Source organism: Dendropsophus ebraccatus, chromosome 10 (genome assembly GCF_027789765.1).
Source record: "Dendropsophus ebraccatus isolate aDenEbr1 chromosome 10, aDenEbr1.pat, whole genome shotgun sequence".
Lineage (NCBI taxonomy): Eukaryota > Metazoa > Chordata > Amphibia > Anura > Hylidae > Dendropsophus > Dendropsophus ebraccatus.
In genome coordinates this window covers 17,577,653-17,603,568 of record NC_091463.1, presented here as the reverse complement: position 1 = coordinate 17,603,568, position 25,916 = coordinate 17,577,653, and the positions used below count along the sequence as shown (strand labels likewise).

Genomic DNA, 25,916 nt, shown 5'->3' with positions numbered 1-25,916 from the left:
TACATCCAATGCCAACGCTATCTTACCTGACAGGTGATGGGGTGTAACGTGCACAGGCATTTGTGTTCCCATCCCAGGCACAGTAAGGATCCCTGGAGAGACAGCAGTCTGCACAAGTCTTCCCATATACAGGACAGCGGTGGAGAGAAAGCTGCGTCACCCCCACATCTGAAGAGACGTACAACTGATGCTGCAAGTAAAAAGATACAAGTCACAAGTCAGGTTAACCATCTACAGTCAGCTATCAGCATAACATATATACTGTATATACACATTATACAAGCTATGTCCTTACACAGCGGATGGACTTAAGGCATTGCCATAGGATATAGATGGGAGCTGGACTTTATGTAAAGTATAGAAACTTTCTGCCCCTATATAAAGCCTGCCCAGCACATCTCCCAGGATGATAATGGTGATATTTACCCTTTTAGAAGAAATCTTGATGTTTTTAATAGGGGATGGCACCTGAGTGAGGTAAAGAGAGAGAAGGCATTAATATAGCTAATGTACAGAAATCCATAACAGGTCCTTACAGAGAAGATGCCGGGCTGAACAAAACCCATCATTGCTGAATGGGTTTTTGCTCCTTGTGAGCTGAAGGATCTCGATGCAGTGTTGGGGGGGTGTTGCTGCATTGTCAGCCCTGATTGGATAGTCTCAGACAGTGCAGGTATACGCCCCCAGCTGGTAACACCCAGTTGGCTACTTAGTTATACATTTCTACACAAACAAATTAGCTTCTTTAAAGGGTTATTTCAGCAAATATATATATTTTTATTTACAATTGTATAAATTTATTAAAGAAAATGTAAATATATATATATATATCACAATTTTAGACTTAGTGAAAGCAGTGAGGAGCATCACTACCCCTCTGCTGCCACCTGTGGCTGTGTCAGGAACTGCACAGCTGTAGAAGCCTTGGTCTAGGCACAATTATTACTAGTGCTACTAAATGCAAATACTGAGCCTTCCCTGATGTCTATTGTAATCCATGTTAGCATTACAATAGACATTACACTTGGGGAAGCTGTCTGTGTCAGTAGTGCTGCAGTTGTGGCACATTGGGTGTTGATTTACAGTGGCTGCAGCACTAGCGTCACAGGCTGCTTCCCTGATTCTAATATCTAACATGCATTAGAACAGACATTAAAGGAGGCTCGGTTATGCGATGTGTAACTGTGCAGGGCCCAGGACATGAGCAGCCCTGCAGTTCCCGACACAGACATAGGTGGCAGGTGCCGGAATACCCCTTACTCCACCAGAAAGATGAACACCCTTGTTAAAATGTTTTTAGGCTCTGAGTGAAATCACATTTTATACAGAAATCCCATAATAAATACCACGTGACCCTGCAGTAAATCAAGTCTTACTTTAAAGACTTCCACTTCTTCCAGAGTGATTCCTTCCGTTTCCTCAGGGCCCTTAGGCAGGATCATGACCTTCTGTACTGTACCGCGGTCTGTAGATTGTAGGAGAGAGAAGCCGGATGGTAAGCTACACATGGGTTAGCCAATACACTGCCTATGAGACCAAAACCAAGGGGAGTTACTCACCGGTGCCTAAAAACAGAACCGTGTACTCGCCATCGGCAGCGGGCACAGTGTCCACAGCAATACTGGTGTATGTGTAGGAGGCATCTGACAGCAGGAGCAGGGGCCTCCGGTTGATGGGGTAGACTGAGGTATACATGAGGGGGTGTGTGCGGACAAATCTCAACACATCCTCCCCGAAAAGCTTACTGGAATGGATGCCGGTGACAGAGAATCCACCTGCACACTGCAAAATAGATCACAATGAAATACAACACAGAAACAGAAGCACAGAATCATACACGATGACAGAGGAGACCACCGGGGTACTCCCAACTTCCCTATGTACGGCAAATGACAGGACAGCCAATATCCCCACGGCGGGAGTAACTGAAGAGTGCAGCGTATGTAAAGTGCCTCTCCACCATTTCCTTCAAAGCCAGAAGTGGATCCAACAGGAAATAGAAGTATAAATCCTTCCTTTATATTTTCCATTGCTTTGGACTAACATCCCAGCATTGCCCGTACAGGCCTAATTTTAGCCTTAAAGGGGGTTTCCAACACCATGATTTATTATTATTATTTTTTTTTAAGCGTATTGTAAAATAGTAATAGTAGTAAAACTTGCCTTACCAGTCTTCTGCCGCTCCTGTGCTCACACTTCCCTGGTCCCCTGCAGTGTCATGTCTCATAGACAGGTGACGTCAGTGATTGGCTGCAGCAGTCACATGTTGAGATGACACATTGTTAGTAAACAGGGAACCAGAGAAGCTTTGGTGCAGGATCGGCAGGGAATTTGTAAGTGAACATTAGTCCGTTTGTCATCATTGTCAGCTAGCTGTAAAAGATTCCATGTGGCTGGAAATCCCCTTTAAGGAGGATATCCAGGACTTTTTCACTGATGACCTATTCTGATCTAACGGTAGCCATACTCATACAATAGCTGTTGGCTGAGAGCTATCTCTCCTGATCCCCCTATACACATGAATGTTCAGCTGGGAAGAGCGTACATGTGTTCTGAGTGGAGAGAGGAGGGTTAAGCTGCTGCTAGACTGGTGGTGGCTTAGGGTAGCTTCACACGTACCATATCGCTGCGTTTTTAACGCTGCGTTTTTGGTGCGATTTTTACATGCCAGTTTTGATTTTCACATGAAAATCATGTGAAAATCAAATCGCGCAAGTAAAAAACGCAGCAAAAACGCAGCGTTAAATACGCAGCGATACGGTACGTGTGAAGGCACCCTAATGGTGCTTTTAGACGGAACGATTATCGTTCGAATTTGCGCGATAACAATCGCATTCGAACGATAATCATACGTGTAAAGGCTGCGAACGATTAAGCGACAAGCGAGAAATCGTTCATTTTGATCTTTCAACATGTTCTTAAATTGTCATTCGCAAAAAAATTTGCAGATTGTTCCGTCTAAACAGTAGTTCACCGATTTAACCTATGTGTGAGATAAAAAACACATCGTTCATTCAAAATCCTTAATCGTGCGATCGGGCGAATTATCGCTCTGTCTAAAAGCACCATTAGGGTCCTATTCCACCGGCCGAGCTGGGCCCGATCAACGATGTAAGTGAGCGGCGATCTGCTAGAACGCCGCTCGTTTACTGGGCCTATTCCACGGCCCGATGATCGTTGAGCGAGGGCTGCAAGGACATAGTTACCGATGTCCTTGCAGCATCATACATTACCTGTCCGGGCTTCTTCTCCGCGCTGTCTTCATCCCCGGGTCGTGCGTGCTCTATCTTCAGAATGGCCGGTCGGCTGACAGGCCACACACAGCCAATCACAGGCCGCGGCGGTCCCGGCCTGTGATTGGCTGAGCGCTCCGTCAGCTGACTGGCCATTCTGAAGATAGAGCGCGCGGGACCCGGGGATGAAGACAGCGCCGAGAAGAAGCCCGGACAGGTAATGTATGATGCTGCTGCTTGTCAAATCGTCGGTCGCCCGACGCACACCGCTATTCAACCGTAGCGATGCGCGGTGGGGAACGATAATTTTAGATCTGGCCCTAAATGAATGATCAGCCGATGACACGATCATCGGCTGATCGTTCTCTCTATTTCACCAATCGATAACCGGCCGAATGGGGCCGATCCGGCCGATTATCGATACTGTGGAATAGGGCCCTTAGTTCTCCTAGAACAATATCGCTATTTCTTCTCTTCCCCCCATCATCTATCAGGAGGCACACTACACACATTATAGCTGTCAGGGCATGCTGGGAGTTGTAGTAATGCAGCAGTAGGACAGCCACAGGTTGGGGATCACTGTCTTACTGCATACTAATACATAGTTAAGTTTATACACTAAACTACATAGAATACAGTGAGCAGCCAGTTCCCTACTGTGGTGCCTGCAGGCACTCAGGCCTTGTATTTGCTGAAGTTCACATAACGTAATACTGTTTATACCCTTCTCTACCATGTCAGTGTGGTGTCACCAATAAAAAATATATATTTCAATGACAAGCTTAAAGGAATTGTCCAATATTAGAAAAACTTAGCTGCTACCATTCAGAAACAGTGCCACACCTGTCCTTGGGTTATATCTGGTATTACAGCTCAGTTCTACTGAAGTGAATGAGGAGCTGCAGTACCACGAACAACCTGCCGACAGGTGTGGCACTGTTGCTAGAAGCAAAGAAGCCGTACTTGGGACAACTTTACCATAAAGTTTCTGTGCACGTTTTACCGCATCAATGCGTCACTTAGACTCTCATATTGTCAGAACATATCTCACCGCTCCAGGTCGGGGATAGGGTGTTTTCCCTGTATACGCAGTCATCTGGTACCCATGTCCCTCCTTGTGTGCGAATGGCCCATTAAACACTGCACGGATGTCAGCAAGAGAGAACACACAGACGGCAGAGCCCCGGAACACGGAACTAAGAGACGCACAGAGACAGATACATTAGGAAACACACACAGCAGGGTGACCCAAGAAATCACACACCGGGGGGACAAGACAGCCATGTACCATGCCAACCAGGACACAGTGTACCAATGCAGGCCTGGTCTTCATGCAGGGCAGGCAACGGTGATGTGGTATACAATATAAGACACAGGACAGTCTATCTGGAGACTAAAGACGCACACGAGACAAAGCAACAGAAACTATGGCAGAATGCTTATATAGAGGCTCTCACCCTAATGTGGTGAACACCCCATAAATCAGGGGGTTCTGCTTGTCCTGAGTCTGCTGGATGAATATATCACCTATAAGAAGACACAATGAGAGAGATACATATTAGGAACCATCCGAACCATACAGAATGAGAGATATAGACCATAACCTTTGGCCCTCCAATTAATGCAGAAATACAACCCCATCGTGCCAGGCCAGCCTATGGTAATTGTAGTTTTGTAACAGCTAGATGGCTGAAGGTTTCCCATGCCTGCTATAGATGATGTCCACATGTCCTGCCAGCTTTCAATGGACAAGAACTTTGCATTGTACTTGTTAGGGTCTTTATTACTATTTTTGCTTAGTTTCTCTTCTACAGCCTCTGCAGTTTCCGGTCATCAGTTAAATCTGTAAGGTTTATTCTAATAGACTCAGTTTGCTGTTCTTATCCTTCCTTCCTTGTACAAACTTTTAAGACGTTTGTTAAGGAAAGGGCTGGAAACTGAATCGTAAGTTCTGTTACTTCTGTAGGATGTAACGGTGAAAAGGACAATGCAGGTGGTTGTAGAAGAGAAACTAAACAACATAAATAAAGAGCTATGGAAATAAAGGGCTATGGAAGATAATGCTTTTGCATCATATGAACAATGCAGGAATTAATACATTTAAATTTTCCTTTAAGTATGCTGTTTTGTAGTTAGTGAGTGACTACTGTACTTATAGATGTGTTAGTGCCATGAAATACTGCACTGCAAGTTGCTTTACTGTACATGAAAGGCATAGAGCTGAAAACTAAAGAAGGGGAAAACAAGGCGTTCGGCATAACATGTACAAGGCGATATTTAATGAAGTCATCTTGAGCAGGAAAGCTCCTTCAGCGATACCCATTCTCTTTCCTACGGAGTCTGCCTTCAATAATACACACTCCATCACGGTAAGAGCAGGGCCATTGACAGGCACTAGAATGCGCTGCCAAGACATGTGGTGACTCAAGTGGTGTCATGGGGAGTTCATTACTTTTTCATAGACTAACATTTGTAAAAGATGAAATAAGCCCTGGCTCCCCTCCCCCGCCATCTCTTCTTGCAGGATAATTGTCGGCTGGGTTAGGCACAGCTTCCACGGTGGGGTCAGATAATAAAGGGAAATACTAGATCTTAGAAATATTTTCCAGTGATATCATCAGCTGAACAGAGATGTAACCAGGAGACTTGTGAATGGTAACATTTGGATGATCCCCAAGGCTTCACATCAGGACCAAGTTGTAGCATCTCGTCACTTATTTGTCTCTCCATAGCTCCCGGCCCTTAGGCTTAATTCACGCTTGCATCTTCCCATCACTGAGAAGCTAATTAGACTGCAGAAGTGATGGAGCAAGTGAGATACTGAGGAAGAAGTAGGATACAAACCCTGTCTGCTGTGAAGGTGGAAAGTTCTCCTGTGTATCGGGCACAACACATACAGTGCTGCTAACCTGCAGATCCTGACCTGACAGCAATGTCACCTCCACATTACATGCAGCCATCACAGATTATGTACTGTGCCCGGGGAGAACCCTGCTGTCTGTATATGGAAACATTGGCTCCTAATATAATAAGTATAAAATGAGCCAAAGTGCAATTCTACTTCTAGGGGTAGTGAGATACCTTAAACATTATATTGGGGAATTCCTTAAATATCAATTGCCTTATCCAGTGTTATTTAGGGGGTCTATAGCCAATACATGAATTTAATAAGGAAGGTAAGATTCAGGCAGTAGAATTATTAGATTGACCTTATGACTGGTGAGGGTATGACCATTGTTTCAAGCATTGTTTCCAAATCAGCACCCAACTTAAAGGGCTTATACATCTACTAAAACATGTCCACTTTCTTTCAGAGACAACACCAGTTCAGGTGCTGTTTGCAATTAAGCTCCATTCACTTTAATGGAACTGAGCAGCAAAACCCCGTCCAAGCTGGAGACAAGAGTGGGGCTGTCTCTGGAAGAAAGTGGCCATGTTTTTGCAGCGCTGGATAACCCCTTTAAAGGAGTGTTTCCCTTATTCAGGTTTTTTATGCAGTTTGTGAAGCCAAAGGACACATATAAAGGAACAATTGAATCTGTTCTTGGACTTGGCTTCAAGAACTAGACCAAAAAAAAAAAAAAAGTGGGAACAGGCCTTTATAATTTTCTCCCTGCTGACCTTACAAAAGAGCTTCACCTGTATTTTTTTTATTAAGTACAATCACTTTATGCTACCAACCAGTCTTATAACTACATAGATAATCAAGGAGCAGCGGGGAAGGATATTACTCACGTAGCTGATCAAATGATGTCTCCACTCCATCTGGGCCAATAACAGAGCACACAAGCCTTGCCTTGAGGAAGGATGTCCACTTTCCGACCAGCGATCGCATCCCGCCTTCATCATTCTGCAATAGAAATGTGTCATGAGTACCAGGATAGTCAGATCCCTAACACATTGTGTAAACCTATAAAAACTTAAGTTAACCTAATTTTTACCAAGCAAATCCGAGCAATACGTGACACTATGGCGGGGCCGCCCTCCCCCTCCAGGCTCCTCTCTCGGAATAAGATATAGAGCTTGTCGTCTTCTTTGAAGCTGCTCTCGGACACCACCAGCGATCCCACAAATACAGGGTCTGGTAAGAGAAGATGGGATAGCGTATAATGGATTGATAGGCCATGGGCAGGTAAATCACAGCTACATGGTCCTGCAGCTTTTCTGCAGCTGGCTTAATATCCTTGTTCTCTACGGGTTATAAACACATTCTCGGCTGTGCGTATCTGGATGACATTTAATGTTCCTGATGCTGAACAGAGCCTGACTGAGGCAATACCATCCTCTCTGTGCCAACACAACTCACATCTGCCACCACGTCACCAGCCGCCACATATTCAGATGGGTAGTGTAAAGCAAAATTATTCAATGGCTCCTATAGGCACTTTTCAACAAGGAAGAGGGCATCTTACCATTTAGCCAGCGAGAGTCGTACTGCTCTGTGCGGATCGGAAGTTTGTGACCCATTGTGCGGAAAATTGCAGAGTCCGTCCCCATGTAGTCCACCTGCACCCCAGCGTATAGCACCCCATCTGTAATACCATAGGTTATAATAAAATGGCAGCTGTCATGGGTGACATGGCCTACTGGTTGATGTGTATGGAAAGTTCAGTAACTCACCAATAATGGTGGCCATGTTTTCTTGCTTGGGGTCGTAGGGGCACCTCCCTTTCCCAGATTCATGAGAACCAGAAATAATTCGGAATACATAGTCCTGGGACAGAGAAGGAGAATCATTTGTGAAGATGTGAGAGTCAACATGGATGGGATCCAAGCAGAATGTTACATTGGTGCTTTACCTCTTAACCATATCATGTCTCAATGACTGGTAACCGAACTGGAGCATTACAATCATACTGCAATTGTCCACATATCATCACAGTTTTCCTGGCCCTCAGCTGTTTGAAGGTGCTGCAACCTATTCATTGTTAACCAGTGCCTGTACCCACATCACTGTACATTAGGTACTGCAGCACTGCCCCTGTTCAATCGAATGGGACATAGTGGCGGTACCTTGTGCAGCAGCTACTAATAGTACAACAATGCAGGTACAAGCACTGGTACACACGGCCCCTTCCAACAGATGATTGGTTGGGGTGCCTGTAGTAACCACTTTCTACCACAAGATGGTGGTAGAATTCTTATACAGAAATCAGAAAATCCTGACATATCTAAAGATAACTCAATTAATAAGTTGTGCAGTAAACAAGCGCAGAGAATCTGAGGAGGCCATGAGGACAGTGTTCCTTAACCTGTGGCTCTCCAGCTGCTTCAAAACTACAACTCTCATCTGTCAGGGTATGATGGGACTTGTTGTTGCTGTGAAATAGCTGGACAGCCACAGGTTGGGGAACAATGCACTAGGACATAGTAAAATTTCTTTAAAACTACTCAGAGGCATCTATTGTAGCCACAGAACTAGTAGATGAGTGACGTCACCTGCCTCCTACAGTGATGTCCCATTTCTCACCTCTGACCTCCAGCCCCGGTAGATGAGGGTGCACTGAGGCTGATAGGCACCCGTCCCACAGGCGTAGAGATGTGTCCGGTTCAGTGGCTGAATGACACGCAGGTAGTTGGCGCATTCATCCTATGGAAAAACACGTATGATAGGAGAGATGAGAAGTGAGAATGGCAAAGTACATTGGATGAGTTTATCAGGACATGCTGGGAGTTGTAGTTTTGTCTAAATTCTGGACAGTATTATATACCTGTTCCGGATTGAACGCAAACTTTATACCGATCAATATAGAAACGACAGGCCAAATAGTCAATGGGGCTTTTGCATGCTCTCTCCATACAGGCCCAGGGCTGGTGATCACATGCCTTCTGCTATGGATAGAGCAACTACTTCAATATTTCATGATCCTGCACTTTACCTATATTGTTCCCATATGACTTCTCAGCTGCCTTGGAACATCACTTTTCCGTGCCTTTAACATGAGACATATTGCAGCAGGACACATGAAAGAGGCTATTTAGACTTTTATATGTCTTTAAAGTGGCTGCAACATTTTTCCCAATAACATTAACGTAAGACATGTGAGAGACTGGGCCATAAAGTCATGTGAAGCGGCTGTGCGTGTTTGCAGCGATGGACACTTAAATAGTGATTGCATTATAAGTACAGTAAAGGACAGACTCGTATACTCACTGCACGTCCCCTCCCGGCCATCAGACATTCCTTTTGCCGACTCGGGGCAGCGGGCCAATGAATCTGACAGTGAGAAGAGAGAACAGTCATTGACCATCTCACAGGACTGGAGAGGCACCCTATAAGAATTACCGCCACCCCATAAATAACGCTCCATGGTCTACATATCATACACATGTAATTCACACCCGACGCACATGTAGTAGAGATCTTATAGGACTGCAGACTCTGTGGCTGGAAAGTGACCTCAGTGCTAGAGGAGAATGTAATCTACATTGGGCACCATGTGTGGTCACCCTCCACCCACCATCATAGTGCCCCAGGGTTACAGGATCATTACTATGTGACAAGCTGGATACTAATCTTGTGGGTGGTTCACACATGGTAATAGAACAACACAATAAATCACACCAGAGACAACTCCCTTATTTTCTTTTACTGAAGTACAGAGAATAATGACACTTTACTTGTCTAGTGTAAATCCCTACATGCTATGACCATACCGGCTTGTTATTCTTACCCATGTGACCTCTTTGTCATTGATCTGTTTGTCACATCTCTTTGCCACCCCCGACATCATCTGCCAGGACCATCTGGAGTCCCCCATACACATAGATGACTGGTCCCACCGACATCAGCGGGTCTATCCAGTGTTAATCTAATACCCCTATTCCACGGAACGATTATCGTTCATGAACTTGCTCCAACGACCGCTCGTTAACGATCACTAAACGTTTTTTTTAGCGAACAATAACACATAACGTGAACGATATATGTAGTGTAACGATTATTTTGCGGTCGTTACATGGTCGTTTAAAATGTTCGCCGGGGTGATCATGACCATACGACACACCTACTTTTTTTAAACCTTTTTACGAACGACTGAAAAATTTCTAATTTTACGAACCGATTAGCGAATTATCTTTCAAAGACCAACGACTTTTTTTCGACGTGCTGAAAAACTATTTTGAATGTCAGTATAACGATTTCGCCTTTGTCGTTCGCTCGTTTACACCAATTCCACGAAGCGAATATCGTTAACGAGCGGTCGTTGGAGCGAGTTTATGAACGATAATGGTTCCGTGGAATAGGGTCTTAATGTGTATGGTCTGGCTGGATTAGAGGGTATTGTGATCTATGAGACACCTATATGTAAACAATACATACACTTACCTGCGTCGGGCAGATCATAGTGAATTGGCCTCTTTACTATGGACCCTGATGAACACTCTTCCCTGCAAGGTGCGAGCCCTGTGCTGATACCAACACCACCATGTACATTGGAGACATGAAGCTACTCAGACTCCAAACCGCTAAGTTCCAGTAAGTGTAAGTGCTGACCGTATATTTGGCACACTGACATCCAATATGCCTGACCACTTTCTCCTCCGATATCTTGTATTGGGTTATGACGGGTACAATATCTCTTGTATATGGTGATTGCTATACGCCAGCCATCCTTCCCAACCTGCAGCTATTCTCTCACCATCTGTATCCATCTATTTCTATTCCAGCACTTGCTATCATCTATCATGTTGCAGCGTTGTGAGCCCAGACGGCTGACAAGACCTCAAGCTGAAATCATGATGCTAATATTCCTCCCTGATAGGACTATGCTCAAGTGAACAGAAGACATCTCCCCATAATTTATTACTGAACAAATGTAACGTTTCTGAGGTGTCTCTGTTTTAACACCCCCAAACATCAAACCTTACTGGGGAGGATACTGACCTTGCGGATGGGGATGGTGCGCAGCGTCTGGGATTTTACCTCCTATTCCTAATTCTGCCATAATTCTGACCTGACTCATTCACTATATAACATTTTAGTGTCTTGTATTATAAAGAAATCCTCTGATTCCCGGGCTTACAATTAAGGGCTCCCGGTTGATGTTGCCGAGGTCCATTGACACCAGATAGTCACGGCTCCCTACGTACATCCGGTCCTGGTCCTGGTCTAGGAGAAGGATCCGATAGTCACTGGTGTTAAAGCCAAAGCTGAAGAAGCGAGCTGTGCGAGACTCCATGAGCTCTGTGGGGAGAAGAACAACACACATTTATATCACAGGCAAACAGTTTACATACAGGAGACATGGTACTGTACAGGAGGCATGGTACTGTACAGGAGGCATGGTACTGTACAGCCGGCCATACACTAAATACAGGAGACATGGTACTGTACAGGAGGCCATACACTACATACAGGAGACATGGTACTGTACAGCCGGCCGTACACTACATACAGGAGACATGGTACTGTACAGCCGGCCGTACACTACATACAGGAGACATGGTACTGTACATGCACTACATACAGGAGAAATGATACCGTACAGCCAGCCATACGCTACATACAGGAGACATGGTACTGTACAGCCGACCATACGCTACATACAGGAGACATGGTACCGTACAGCCGGCCATACACTACATACAGGAGACATGATACCGTACAGCCGGCCATACACTACATACAGGAGACATGATACCGTACAGCCAGCCATACACTACATACAGAAGACATGGTACCATACAGCCGGCCATACACTACATACAGGAGACATGGTACCGTACAGCCGGCCATACACTACATACAGGAGACATGGTACCATACAGCCGGCCATACACTACATACAGGAGACATGATACCGTACAGCCGGCCATACACTACATACAGGAGACATGGTACTGTACATGCACTACATACAGGAGATATGGTACCGTACAGCCGGCCATACACTACATACAGGAGACATGGTACCGTACAGCCGGCCATACACTACATACAGTAGACATGGTACCGTACATACACTACATACAGGAGACATGGTACCGTACAGCCGGCCATACACTACATACAGGAGACATGATACCGTACAGCCGGCCATACACTACATACAGGAGACATGATACCATACAGCCGGCCATACACTACATACAGGACACATGGTACCATACAGCAGGTCATACACTACATACAGGAGACATGATACCGTACAGCCGGCCATACACTACATACAGGAGACATGGTACCATACAGCCGGCCATACACTACATACAGGAGACATGGTACCATACAGCCGGCCATACACTACATACAGGAGACATGGTACCATACAGCCGGCCATACACTACATACAGGAGACATGATACCGTACAGCCGGCCATACACTACATACAGGAGACATGGTACTGTACATGCACTACATACAGGAGACATGATACCGTACAGCCGGCCATACACTACATACAGGAGACATGGTACCGTACAGCCGGCCATACACTACATACAGGAGACATGGTACCATACATACACTACATACAGGAGACATGGTACCATACAGCCGGCCATACACTACATACAGGAGACATGATACCATACAGCCGGCCATACACTACATACAGGAGACATGGTACCATACATACACTACATACAGGAGACATGGTACCATATAGCCGGCCATACACTACATACAGGAGACATGGTACCATACAGCCGGCCATACACTACATACAGGAGACATGATACCGTACAGCCGGCCATACACTACATACAGGACACATGGTACCATACAGCAGGTCATACACTACATACAGGAGACATGATACCGTACAGCCGGCCATACACTACATACAGGAGACATGATACCGTACAGCCGGCCATACACTACATACAGGAGACATGGTACTGTACAGCCGGCCATACACTACATACAGGAGACATGATACCGTACAGCCGGCCATACACTACATACAGGAGACATAATACCGTACAGCCAGCCATACGCTACATACAGGAGACATGATACCGTACAGCCGGCCATACACTACATACAGGAGACATGGTACCGTACAGCCGGCCATACACTAGATACAGGAGACATGATACCGTACAGCCGGCCATACACTACATACAGGAGACATGGTACCATACAGCCGGCCATACACTACATACAGGAGACATGGTACTGTACAGCCGGCCGTACACTACATACAGGAGAAATGGTACTGTACAGCCGGCCATACACTACATACAGGAGACATGATACCATACAGCAGGTCATACACTACATACAGGAGACATGATACCATACAGCCGGCCATACACTACATACAGGACACATGGTACCATACAGCAGGTCATACACTACATACAGGAGACATGGTACCATACAGCAGGTCATACACTACATACAGGAGACATGGTACTGTACAGCAGGTCATACACTACATACAGGAGACATGATACCATACAGCAGGTCATACACTACATTCAGGAGACATGGTACTGTACAGCCAGCCATACACTACATACAGGAGACATGGTACTGTACAGGAGGCCATACACTACATACAGGAGACATGATACCGTACAGCCAGCCATACGCTACATACAGGAGACATGATACAGCCGGAGACAATACACAGACCTGATCTCCCCTACCAATATACCCACCCCAGACACACCTCTACAATACATCGCACTTTCGCCTTGTAGTGTTGACACGCTGCGTGTTCCGTCAGACAGGCCTATACATCATGGAGATCACAATCTCTGGCCTCCATGCAATATTAATTTTTACCTACACATTTATAATGAATAATTCATGTGGATACGGATCTCCACACTGGGGTGTTTCATCATCATAACATTATATTCCGGCAGCTGGTGTATAACAGGGAATAAATACCGAGCTCTGTAATAAAGCCAGCAGCTATATTCCCTCTGATAACATGGAGCAATCCATTAGCAGAAATATGTGCGGGTTGCTGTAAGTAACATACACCCTGTGTATCCGGATCACGGGCTACATCTACTACACGGATTCCTCCGATATCCCCAGAGGTCTTACAGATTGATTCCCTAAAGTGTGATTCAACTCTCACATTAATTCTATTAAGTCCTCTGCTCTCGGGACGCTGCATCGGAACAATGGGGGGTTTCAGACTGAATTCCTCCCATATCACAACTATCCGGTGTAATGTTCTGCAGTAACGTATGTGCTAACCCCAGGAGAGCAGGACACATACAAGTGGCGGGTTCTTACCCCATTTGCTCATTGTATTCATGGTATCTAGGAGCCTGGCTGAACATCACTACCCTAAAGCTTTGACTTGCCACCTGCATATCCCGGATGAATGATGACCCCGTAACAAGTGGTGCTGTGGCTATTGTCCAGCCTGGATTAATGCAAGACCTGATGAAATCCTATCCGTATGGGATCATGCTCTATTTATGGATCTCGGTGGTGCCCGGATTAACATTTGGCCAAAGTGACCAATCGAAAAACAAAACTGGTGGCCATAGCGGCGACTAGCGAGGTAGGTGCACACTCAGCGGCAGCAGATTTTCAGATTAAAAAAATTGATCCTGTGATGGGGATAAGAGGTTGTCCTCTATACACTCTATGGACGTCTTCCATATTCCACACCCTACCCATCCATGAATTGTTCCCAATGTAATAGTTGGACACACGGGACATTATTTATCGCAGATCTTAATATCCACATAGAAAAATTCTGCACCGTGTGGCCCGGTGCAAATCCAATACAGAGGGGCGCATGAGGCAGAGGAGAATAGCCGTAACTATTATTTGAGGGAATGTATTACTCACAGCGGCTATTTATATGAGGATCAGCAGCGCAGGGAGAAATATGGGGACGGGGATTGTTCTTCCAGCCCTGGAACGCAGTATGTTCAGTCACCGGGCCCATTGAGTAATTGATTGTGTTTGGCAGTGGAATCGGCAAAATGAGTTTCTTTTCATCCATCTGGGTGACAGATGAGCTATCCGTGTATCCAGCTGAACGCGCTAACAAATCGCAACAAGGATCGATAGATAAAACTACAGATCCAGACTCTTCCTGTAATTGTATGTTGTGTGTGTGGACCTTAAAGGGATTGTCCTCCCTCCCCATCAGCTTCTATCTGCGGGGGACCATAGTGTAAATGTCACACCTCACCGCATGGAGGAGATGTACGGATAATGTCCTGAAGAAGTTATCATATAACTACAGAGACGATTTTCATCCGAGGGTCCGACCAATCCCTAGACATAATAGTACAAGCAGCTTTAGAGGCTATGGAATACATCTATCCATACCGACCTGTATGCCCCCCACCAGCCATCACACACGCCAACCTTTACCCAATGTTGATAAATCTCGTCTCAGACGTCAAGTGCTCTGCCACATGTCTACAGACAGCTCCGAGGCGTCAGTGATTAACAACATTTCTTACATATCATCATAAGGTCAGTTCATACTGGACGGTGCAGTGAGGCTTTTTGAAAAAAAAAAAGTAAAATGTTTTAATTGTAAAGGAATGGATGATGCTGCGCCTGCAAAACTATTTAAAACAGCTTCATGCCAAGAACGAAAAAGTATTGTAATGTAAATGCAAAGTGACGCAGCGCTCTAATACATGAAACCTCTGACTTCATAATCATGCATGCTCTGCTCAGCCGAGCGTACTTGTTTAAAGGGGTACTGTGTATTCTCTGTAGTATGACACGGTGCGCTCTGTGTCAGACTGGAAAGAATACACCACTTCCTGCAGGTCATACAGCAGCTAATAAGTACTGGAAGAATTGAGAATTTGAAATAAAAGTAATTTACAAATCTCTATAACTTTCTGAAACCGATTGATTTGCAAGAATTTTTTTTTCCACCTGACTACCCCTTTAAGGAGGATAAGCAGCTCCTGAGATGATAAACTGCTGCCAAAGGATGAGTCCTCCTGATATCCGCAGCTTTAGCAGAGTGCATCCTATGTGTACGGACTCTTTAAAAACAGACACTGGTGTTCCCCTATATTCCCCGCACATCACATGACCATGTTCCCAGATAAAGGCAGCCTTTCCAGCTACAGGCTAATAACATGTAGATATGCCTGGCTATAATCCACAGCCGTCATTTATTTAATCTTCCTGAATGTAAAAATAATCACCCGGGCCGGGATCCCAGCGCAGACACGTGGAGGAGGCTCGGGAGATCTCCAGGAAAACCGTAATTACATCTGAGAAAATAAACTCTGGCTATCTATATAATGAGAAGCAGGCCCAGGAGGGGTTCACATGGCCGGAGTGTACCCACATCACTGATCGTAACGTATAATGATTCCCCATCCCTCCAGTGTATGGTGGACGCAGCAGCCAGGCTCATCTAATACCAATGCCTCCACCCTGTGCCAGTCACTACACCAATGCCTCCACCCTGCGCCATTCACTACACTGATGCCTCCATACTGTGCCAGTCACTACACCAATGCATCCACACTGTGCCAGTCACTACACCAATGCATCCACACTGTGCCAGTCACTACACCAATGCATCCACACTGTGCCAGTCACTACATCAATGCATTCATACTGTGCCAGTCACTACACCAATGCCTCCACCCTGTGCCAGTCACTACACCAATGCATCCACACTGTGCCAGTCACTACACCAATGCATCCACACTGTGCCAGTCACTACATCAATGCATTCATACTGTGCCAGTCACTACAACAATGCCTCAATACTGTGCCAGTCACTACACCAATGCATCCACACTGTGCCAGTCACTACACCAATGCATCCACACTGTGCCAGTCACTACACCAATGCATCCACACTGTGCCAGTCACTACACCAATGCATTCATACTGTGCCAGTCACTACACCGATGCCTCAATACTGTGCCAGTCACTACACCAATGCATCCACACTGTGCCAGTCACTACACCAATGCATCCACACTGTGCCAGTCACTACACCAATGCATTCATACTGTGCCAGTCACTACACCAATGCATTCATACTGTGCCAGTCACTACACCGATGCCTCAATACTGTGCCAGTCACTACACCGATGCATCCAAGGTGTGCCAACCCAACACCGATGCCGCCACCCTGTGCCAGTCACTACACTGATGCCTCTGTGGTGTCCCACCATGGGTGTTACTGGTCTATACAACCCTCGCAAAAGCCTGTACCCTAAGTAAAGGAGTAATGAAGTTTTGCCTAATTTTTGCCACTAGATGCCGCTATTATTTGTATATGCACTTGTATATTGCACAGCTTCAGTGAAAAAGGGGTTATTGTCTACAGGTAATCTGCGCACCAATAAGAGCTCTTTCTCTTCTCCACCTATTTCTATTCTCCTTTCTTTTCTTGCACTTTCTTCTCCACCACTTACAGGAGGTATTACACACCCTGTAGGAAGTTGTCACATGGGGAGAGGAAGTGCACACCCACACTTAGGTAGTCTTACCCAAGTCTTGGTAGAGAGAGGACGCACGACAAGATGGTCCCTGCTGTAGTTCAGCTGGGCCCTGGCTTTTCCAGGTCCCCCCACCTGTCCATTGTAGTCTAGTTGGGACTACAGAGACTCTTTTCTTCCTAAAAGCACCACTTATCCTTATTATGCAATGCTAAACCACTTAGGAGAGGATAAGTCAGAGATCACCCCAACCCACACCGTGAACATCTTTAGAGGTGCAGGACAGTATCCTTAAACAAGAGGAACTGATCCGGATATTGCAAAGTTGTTACAAGCCTACGTACTCGATCTCGCAGCGCAGGTGTAACCAGGTAATCTTGGCCACTTTGCTCAACCCAGGTAACAAGGTCTGGGGCTTGTGTCACCCTAGGAGGACGGGTCACTGAACACTGTAGTCAGGGCAACAGGTGGTACAGCAACAACAAAGATGGAAACAGGGGCACAAGTAATCTTCTATTTTCAAGTATTCTTCAGTTTTCTACTTCTTCTTCTAAAGTTGCGGCAGAGCACACTTCTACCCTGGGTTGGGACTCTCAGCACAAACTCCTCTCTACTGCTCTAAACGCACTCTACTCCTCAGCACGCAACCAAGTCGGCACAGCTCTTCTGCTCCAAAAGCTCTTAACACAGATTGTGTCTAGTGAAGTCAGAAGTCTATTACCTGCTACTGAACTTCTGAAGTATTTCTGAAGTAAAGAAGATTTTATTTATTGTAACAGGACTCAGTGATTATTGTTCCGGCACCTACACAGTCATTACATCATCCTTGGGTCATCTCACCTTTCTGTGGGTGGCGGTACCGATAGTCCAGGTGGGTCACAACTCCTTTCCGGACCACCGTAATAAGTACCCAAGGGACCGCCTCACAGCCCGGCAGGTCACAGACCACAGGGGAAAGGGTATAGCCAGCCTTCCTAAAATAAAAGCAGGTGTGCCCCCACACCTGTATGCCCAACCGGCACTGGCGTCACGACATCCTACCATCTGGCTGAGGTATACTCCGACCAACCACCAGAATAGTGGCATCACACAGTACCATCTGGCAAGTGACCGGTCGACCATAGGGCTCCACACCTCTACCCTGTGCCAATCATACACTGATGCCTCCACCCTGTGCCAACCATAAACCGATGCCTCCACCCCTCTGCCAGTCGCTACAACGATGCCTCCACCCTGTGCCAGTCACTACACAGATAAATAAACTGATCTACCCTGTGCCAATCCTACACTGATGGCTCCACCCTTGCCAACCATAAACCCATGCTGCCACCCTGTGCCAGTCACTATACTGGTGCCTCCACCCTGTGTCATTTGTACACTAATGCCTTCACCGTGTGCCAACCATAAATCAATTCCTCCACCCTGTGCCAACCCTATAGGCACAATATTGCCAATGCATTACTGCCAAAGTTGTGCAGCCATTGGTGACCACATGCTGGCATGGCACTATCCGCATCTTAAGACCATGCACTTAAACCATTTGCCTGCAGAATAATGCAATGGTCATCCCACACAAAAACCAGGAAACCAAATAATATGCCAAGTAAACTCTTGCAACATGTCCGTTAAACTTTCCTAACTTCACGAAGGCATGTACTTATTAGTACATCCGACAATTATCGACTGGTCACATCACCTGTCCGTCTATCAGAACAAGAATTTCACAATCTGAAACTTCTAAATGAAGATTTCAACACAACAAAATGTCATGAGAGATTGTGGGCTCCTGGTGGCACCAGTCTGGGCAGCGGGTGTCAGATGGGTGAGGACGTAGTATCACCAGTCTGCACGCAGGGTGTGGGGACGAATAAGCAAAACTAACAGTGAGTCACAAGGGAGATACAATATACAGCATATAAAATCATTCCCTAGGAAAAGACACATAAAGACACAGCATCCAGCTTATATACAGACACCATCTACTATACCTTGTACTTATAGCCTTTATTATCCTCCAGAGCTGTAATCATCATTCTGCTGATTGTTACTCCAATCAGCAGACATATCTGTGGACAGACACAACCCTATGGATATGTTCACATGGTAATAATAATTCAATTAACCCCATTCTATGGAGCTAAGCGGCGTCCTGTAACTTTGACACACATATTCCTGTGAAGCGCACTCAGGATCAGAGACATGTGACTTACCCTGGCCTATTGAAAATTGGTGTTTATCCACATCAAAAACAGCAACTGTGACTATACCCGTACTGCATGGTGCCTGGTATAATGACTGTATACTTCTCAGATGCTAGGCTAGGGAGAGGCTAGGAGATTTTTGCAGCTTTCTGCAGAATCGTGAATGCAGCTCTGGAGTATAATATGGGCTCTTGCACTGGATTAATATAAAGTGAGTGCTGTAATGTAATAAGGTCTACATGGCGATGCACTGGATAAAGCTGATACTAAGGGGGAGCTGCGGGTATTCTTCTGGTTTAATAGGCCATTAAATTCCATCCGATAGCTTCCTGACACCTACAGAGACAATGCCCCCATTATGTCTAAATAATTGGGGGGGAAATCCTACACCATCTGGCGTGCCATGAGCTGCTCGGTGCCAGAGGAACACTCATACAGACATGGGGAACTAACGGCAGCAAAACTTCCAGCCACCATATTGTACTTTCCCAGTGCTACACAGTTTCTTTGCCTTCACTGGAAAAGACAGTCACATGCGATTCCCCTCTGTATTTTATCACGGGTCACTGTGTACAACATCAAGTCAAAGTGAATGTAATGCATTCAGACAGTGGTCAGAAAAGACAGCACCCGGGGGTATTCCATGTGGTTGTACCCTGGGCAGCTCCTCCGCCACCTATCTACATTCATAGTATTACACATTCCATTTACCTGGCATCCACTAAAGTGACAACCTGACAATCTTTACACTCTGATCCATGATCAGAACTATGCAAAACTATAACTCCCAGGGCATGCTGGGAACACCCTCCCAGGCAGGTGGAACATTAGTTCACATGACTATGATTAAGTCCATGATGCAGCTGGTAGCTCAGATAGGACTGCAGAATAAAGTTTAGTGAAGTTTAAAGTTATTCTGTAGCCTATGAGATAGCAAATCTCTGGGGCCGTTATTAAGGGCCGTATTACAAATGAGGGTCCGTAAGGGACAGCATTACTAATATCGGGGGCACTATTACCAATAAGGACCCTTTAGGGAAGCATTACTTATATTGGGGACTCTATTACGCATGAGGGTCTTTAGAGGAGCGTTATTACTACTGGGGTCCTTTAGAAGGAAGATTATTACGATTGGGGGCACTATTACCGATTAGAGTATTTAGGGGGGGGAGGGGTATTAATATTGGGCACACTCTTAGAAATGAGGGTCCTTTAGGGGAGCATCAGGGGCACTATTACCAATGAGGGTCCATCAGAGGAGCACTATAAATGGGGGGGGGGGTGCTATTCAAAGTGGGGGTCCCTTAGGGACAGCATTATTATTATTATTATTATTATTATTATTATTGGGGCTTTATTACAAATCAGGGTCAATAAAGGGGTGCTCCAGTTAAAATCTTTTTCTTTCAAACCAACTGGTTTCAGAAAGTTATACAGATTAGTAATTTACTTCTAAAAATCTTGTCTTCCATTACTTATCAGCTGCTGAAAGTCCTGCAGGAAGTGGTGGATTCTTTCCAATTTGACACAGTGCTCTCTGCTGCCACCTCTGTCCATGTCAGGAACTGTCCAGAGCAGGAGAGGTTTTCTATGAGAATTTGCTGCTGTTCTGGACAATTCCTGACATGGACAGAGGCGGCAGCAGAGAGCACTGGGTCAGACTGGAAAGAATACGCCACTTCCTGCAGTACATACAGCAGCTGATGAGTACTGGAAGACTGGAGATTTTTAAATAGAAGTAAATTACAAATCTATATAACTTGCTGGCACCAGTTGATTTGAAAGAATAAATATTTTCGCTGACTACCCCCTTTAATATTATTGGGGACACTTTTACAAATGAGGGTCTTTAGGGGAGCGTTATTATTATTATTGGGGACTATTATAAATGAGGGTCTTTAGGGGAGCGTTATTATTATTATTGGGGACTATTATAAATGAGGGTCTTTAGGGGAGCGTTATTATTATTATTGGGGACTATTATAAATGAGGGTCCTTAAGAGCAGTGTTATTATTATTGGGGGCCCTATTATAAATGAGGGTCCTTTATTATTATTGGGGGCCCCATTACAAATGAGGGTCCTCTAGGGTAGCCTGTATTGTAGGAAACCTCCATCCTTCCTCATCACTTATAGTGTTTAGCATAAAGTTTTTGGAATTTCCTCTCCTAATGACATTGGATCATACGGGGTCCTTCTACTACAATAGGTCCTCCAGGCTACCAGACCCCCTTCAGTATAATCTCCCCCTGTGAAGCCTTTGACACCCCATCCGTTCTCCACAGATGGGGCTGTGTTATGCGATATCTATAGGCGGGATAACTCCAACAATAATATTTCTCCACCTGCAGGCTTATGGCTTATGAAAGCAGCGGAATACATGAGCTTTATTGCTGACATATGTATCCATACAATGCCATTAGTGACCCCATCATAGTGCTCCCCAACCTGCGGCTCACCAGCTGTTGCAAAACTACAACCTCTATCAGGGCATGATGGAAGTTGTTGTTTTGCAACAGCTGGAAAGCACTACACTGCAGGAAGCCATAGCCCTAAATAGTCTACCATATATTCTGCATACATGTTCTTTTAATCCTCATGGGATATCTTCAGTTTCACATAAGCAGAAGAGGTAATTGGTCAGTAAAGAATACATTGTCTTTTCTGCCAACCCCCCCCCCCCTTCTTTACCGTTGACAGTCGCCGACTCAATTAATTGCATTTACACGAATGAATTCCTGCCCTGAGGCAAGAATCAATTTTTTTTCCTGGCTTCCGAGAGCGTGTAGAGAGTTCTGCAAGGATACTTAGTGCCGGAGGCAAAACTTCAACTTATACCGCCACCCCCTCCGCCTCCCTCCCCCGTCACCACCATCACCAGTAAACAGAAAATATACATTTATTCCGCAATGTACTCCGCTCAATGATTTTGTAGATTGTTTCCATGGCAGCGGCCCAAATCAGGAAGCACACCGGCACGCATCCGTGGCCTTTTTGCCTTTTCAACTTCAAAGTTTTAGTTTTTTTTTTAAATCTGGAAAGTCATTATCAAATATTCCCCAGTGGATCGTAGATATTTCTTTCTACAAAGACGCCACTGCAACGCCAAACCCAACGCCGCAAAAGTAAGAGGGACAAACGGGAAATAGATGAATGTCGGGTTGCATTGGGTTTGGATGGCATTGGAGCAGCTATTCCTGCTCATCCTGATCTTGCTGATTCTGCCAGGTGGAGTAATGATTGCTGAGGGTAAAATCATCAATGGATTTTGGTACTGAGCACGTGTATTAGATCTGTCAAAATCCCAATTTATAAAAAAAAGGGTATTCCGCTCAAACATAACTTTTTATTTGTTGCTGCCCATGGTGAGACTAACAATTTCTTCCATACTTGTTATTATCTATTCAGTCTCCTTCCCCCAGTTCTGAGCTGCTGCTTTCTGCTGAAGACACAAAAATCTGTGTGAGCTTTTTTCTCCCTCTCTCTTCTGAGAAGGCTGATGTAAACAAGTCCCTTGTTGGCTGTATCTGCAACTTTGTAATGTCAGGAGGGATAATTACAGTGCATTCATCAGCAACTTGACCTCAGTTTACACTGTCCAGCTCTACAAAGAAGCTACAATGTTGCAGATAAAGCCAGTCAGGGAGTTATTTTCATCAGTAATCCTGAAGGGAGGGGGAGACATTACAAAGTTGCAGATACAGCCAACAAGGGACTTGTTTACATCAGCCATCTCAGAAGGGAGGGGGAGACAGGGAAAAGCTCACACACAGATTTTTGTGTTTTCAGCAGAAAGCGACAGCTCAGAACTGGGGGAAGGAGACTGAATAGATAACAACAAGTATGGAAGGAATTGTTAGTCTCACTATGAGATTCTCGCTGCGAGCCCGGCAGGTCCTGGCAGTTCCCATACACTACATACTTGCTGCGGTCTAAACGACCGCAACGAGTATGTAATTCTGCCGCCCTTAACCCCTTCTGCTCCATTGACTTCAAGGTAACCGATCTGCAAAACCCCACACCCAAACTGAGGTGCTGTTTCCAAAAGAGAGCAGCGTTTTTGTTTTTTTACGACCTGATAACCACTTTAAGTTATTTTCACATTTATAAAGCAGCGTAAGTAGCCGGCGGGCTAACTTTCGAGTCCCGCAAAGAAACTGTACACGCTGAGAAATGGACTGAACGCTGTCACTAGTCGACTGAAGTCAATGGCCCGCCACTGGGGCACTGCAGTATAGTCCACTATTTTACATACATAAACATGGCTTTACCCATGAATCTGCTGTAGAATCTATAGATTAGGATTTCTAAACCATTATTACAATTTTTTTAAATAATCTGCAAATAAAAATGCAAAGCAGCAAATTCACACAGAAAAATTTCCACTTCAAATCCGACCCCTGTGAACTTACCCCTATACAAGAAGACAGGTCAAGAGCCAAGTGAAAGCAATGCAATTTACCATCGATCTGACTGACAGGAGTGGAAAACCCCCCCAGGATGGGGCAAACGGTGAACATGCCAATGAACGTTTACTACACCTCTGCAAAGCCACAAATCATATACTATTCTAACAATGCGCCCACGTTACAACTGCACCCGACAAGGAACCGCGCCATAAAGTAATTTCTGCCCACACAGCAATTTGCAGCTACACGATAACTGTGCCAGTGTTGTTATCCCAAGATAGCAGAGCTAAACAGTGGTGGGTTATCTACCATATTGCTACCACATTTTTTCCATATCGCAGCGCCATAAAGCAGATTGTCACTACCACGGGAGAGGTTTCTGGAACATATTATTCCCCTCTTTGATATTGGATATGATTGAATAATAGAATGCGGGCCTGAACTGTTTGGATTATTCCATACTGACCCCCTTTCTGGGTAAGGTCATTTCCTTATGCCCCGCTGCAATATTACTGTACTGTCAGGCTGTTATAGTAGATTTTATAGGGAGGCCTACAGTAGGACTCCACCATCAGCACCCCATAGTTACATTGTGGCGGTTCCAATCAGAACTCTGGCAGATAACCACCTAAATGCAGGAATGGCTGACTGTGGCATCTAGGGGGTTTACGATGCCGCTGACTGACTGAAGGACCACCCTTAGAAGAATGGACAAATAGTACAGTATGTGATGTGCAGCTATCTGCCCAGGCTTTCTATACACCGTGTATGGGTCACATATATAACATCAGCATCAGAGGAATAGGTGGTCCAAGGAGCTTCAGCAGGCAATGGGTTAAACATGTGCCTTTAGATGAAGATACACATGACAGGGTTGAATGAATGTGTTTGGAGCTTGGAAGCACCTGGCATTGTACAAAGTGATATATTGGATTACTTCCAGGGGGGCTTTTTAGCATTAACCCGCAGATCAGCGCTGCCCTGAAGGGCTTGTAACAGCTTGGAAGTCGTCCTCCCCCATAATCATCATAAAAGATGGGAAGTTGTGTGATGTGCTGTATATAAACAGTGCAAAGTGCTAGAATTCCTCATGATATATCATCTGAAATGTATTCATCCACTCCTTAGTCTGGAGGTATACGGCTGACATACAAGGGGGGTGTCTCACTTATAAGGATGCTCCGGCAGTCGTACAGCAATCCATATGCCCAGGCGTTTTACGAACTAGAAGTAGAAGAGTAGCACGTGACTACAAAGTTTGTAGTCTGTAACCATAGAGACAGACGGGTCTGCTTATTAGCTGTATACATAAAACGACAGAAGCTTTATAATCTAGATCAGGGATTGGGAACATTCGGCTCTCCAGCTGTTGCAAAACAATTCCAATTATGCCTGGACAGCTGAGCTTAAGCATGATGGGAATTGTAGTTTTGCAACAGCTGGAGGGCCGCAGGTTCATATCCCTGATCTAGCCCAAAAGGTGTCAAACCTGCAGCCCTACAGCTGTTGCAAAACTACAGTCCCCATCATATCTGGACAGCGCCATACATTATGTAGTGGTTGTGTTGGGTTACTGCAGCTCAGCCCACATTTACTTCAGTCTATTCTTTAGGTGCAGTAACCAAACACAACCACTACATGATGTACGGCGCTGTCTGAGTCCTAAAACACATTAATCATATAATCTATTTGATGGGTTAGGCCCGAACCATGAA

General features: G+C 45.3%; 1 protein-coding gene across 3 annotated transcripts in view; it reads right to left on the bottom strand.

The window, feature by feature from the left end:
* Positions 1-25,916, bottom strand: part of LOC138765975 (semaphorin-3F-like) — a 72,571-nt gene that overhangs the window by 6,099 nt on the left and 40,556 nt on the right. For all 3 annotated transcript variants that reach the window (XM_069943199.1, XM_069943201.1, XM_069943198.1), the window contains 13 exons: positions 11,258-11,418; positions 9,388-9,450; positions 8,704-8,823; positions 7,854-7,947; positions 7,646-7,765; positions 7,175-7,314; positions 6,969-7,083; positions 4,691-4,760; positions 4,285-4,429; positions 1,560-1,782; positions 1,377-1,465; positions 427-468; positions 27-190 (listed from right to left, as the gene is read on the bottom strand). In XM_069943199.1, the coding sequence (XP_069799300.1) occupies positions 27-190; positions 427-468; positions 1,377-1,465; positions 1,560-1,782; positions 4,285-4,429; positions 4,691-4,760; positions 6,969-7,083; positions 7,175-7,314; positions 7,646-7,765; positions 7,854-7,947; positions 8,704-8,823; positions 9,388-9,450; positions 11,258-11,418 (1,546 nt within the window). The remainder of the gene's footprint in view (positions 1-26; positions 191-426; positions 469-1,376; positions 1,466-1,559; positions 1,783-4,284; positions 4,430-4,690; positions 4,761-6,968; positions 7,084-7,174; positions 7,315-7,645; positions 7,766-7,853; positions 7,948-8,703; positions 8,824-9,387; positions 9,451-11,257; positions 11,419-25,916) is intronic.